The sequence below is a fragment of the Sinocyclocheilus grahami genome, unplaced genomic scaffold (assembly GCF_001515645.1).
Source record: "Sinocyclocheilus grahami isolate Dianchi unplaced genomic scaffold, SAMN03320097.WGS_v1.1 scaffold2599.1, whole genome shotgun sequence".
In the NCBI taxonomy this organism is placed as follows: domain Eukaryota; kingdom Metazoa; phylum Chordata; class Actinopteri; order Cypriniformes; family Cyprinidae; genus Sinocyclocheilus; species Sinocyclocheilus grahami.
In genome coordinates, this window is record NW_015507778.1 from 17,565 (window position 1) to 18,420 (window position 856).

At 33.5% G+C, this 856-nt stretch overlaps 1 protein-coding gene across 1 annotated transcript in view; it reads left to right on the plus strand.

The window, feature by feature from the left end:
• Positions 1-856, plus strand: part of LOC107575374 (mucin-5AC-like) — a gene marked incomplete at its 3' end in the record, with an annotated part of 46,748 nt that overhangs the window by 7,828 nt on the left and 38,064 nt on the right. The window contains exon 9 of the mRNA XM_016261761.1: positions 700-810. Within this exon, the coding sequence (XP_016117247.1) occupies positions 700-810 (111 nt within the window). The remainder of the gene's footprint in view (positions 1-699; positions 811-856) is intronic.

Below are 856 nucleotides of genomic sequence, written 5' to 3' on the forward strand. Positions count from 1 at the left end.
TTTTTTTCTGAACCATTGTTTGCACTAACACATCTCAAATTATGTATTGTGTTTGATAGCATCCTGTGGTATGAAATGGTATTTTAAATATATTCTCCAAATTCTCTTTTCTTAAGAGGTTTATTTTTTCAAGCTTGTCTATTTTCTATTTGTATGATCTGTTCATGCCCACCTGAGGGTACTTACAAATCATTCGTTTAAAATCAGAAATGATAAGTTGGATGGCACAGATTCATAGAAAACTGCCTATTTGTATAACACATAGAGTATGAATATTTACATCTGTGTATGCAGTACCTGTAAGGATAGGAAATGGGAATGTACCACAAACCCGTGCCATGCAACCTGCTTAGTTCATGGAGATGGCCATTACGTTACGTTTGATGGGAAGAGATACACTTTTGATGGAGAATGTGAATACACATTAATCACAGTAAGTACAGAATAAATCTATACAATACACTTTGATTTAATTTGCTTATATAAAATTCTGCTTACAAATGTTTATGATGACATTATTAAAAAATAATAATAATAACCTAGCTGCAACTGAATTGTGGGTGCTGCTATAGAGATTAAATGACACACTGCAAGCTTAGTCTAGGGACTTCTGAATATTATCAATAAAAAAGATAGTAAGCCAAAAGATAATAAAAGTTTTAATATTAATACAAGGACAAATCTGTGTGATTTGTACAGGATTATTGCGGACATGCCAATGCCAGTGGTACTTTGCGAGTTCTCACTGAAAACATACCATGTGGATCTACTGGCACCACTTGCTCTAAGGCTGTCAGACTCTTCCTTGGGGTGAGAGTGCTTGGATTTCTAAACCGTTTTATATATATATATATAT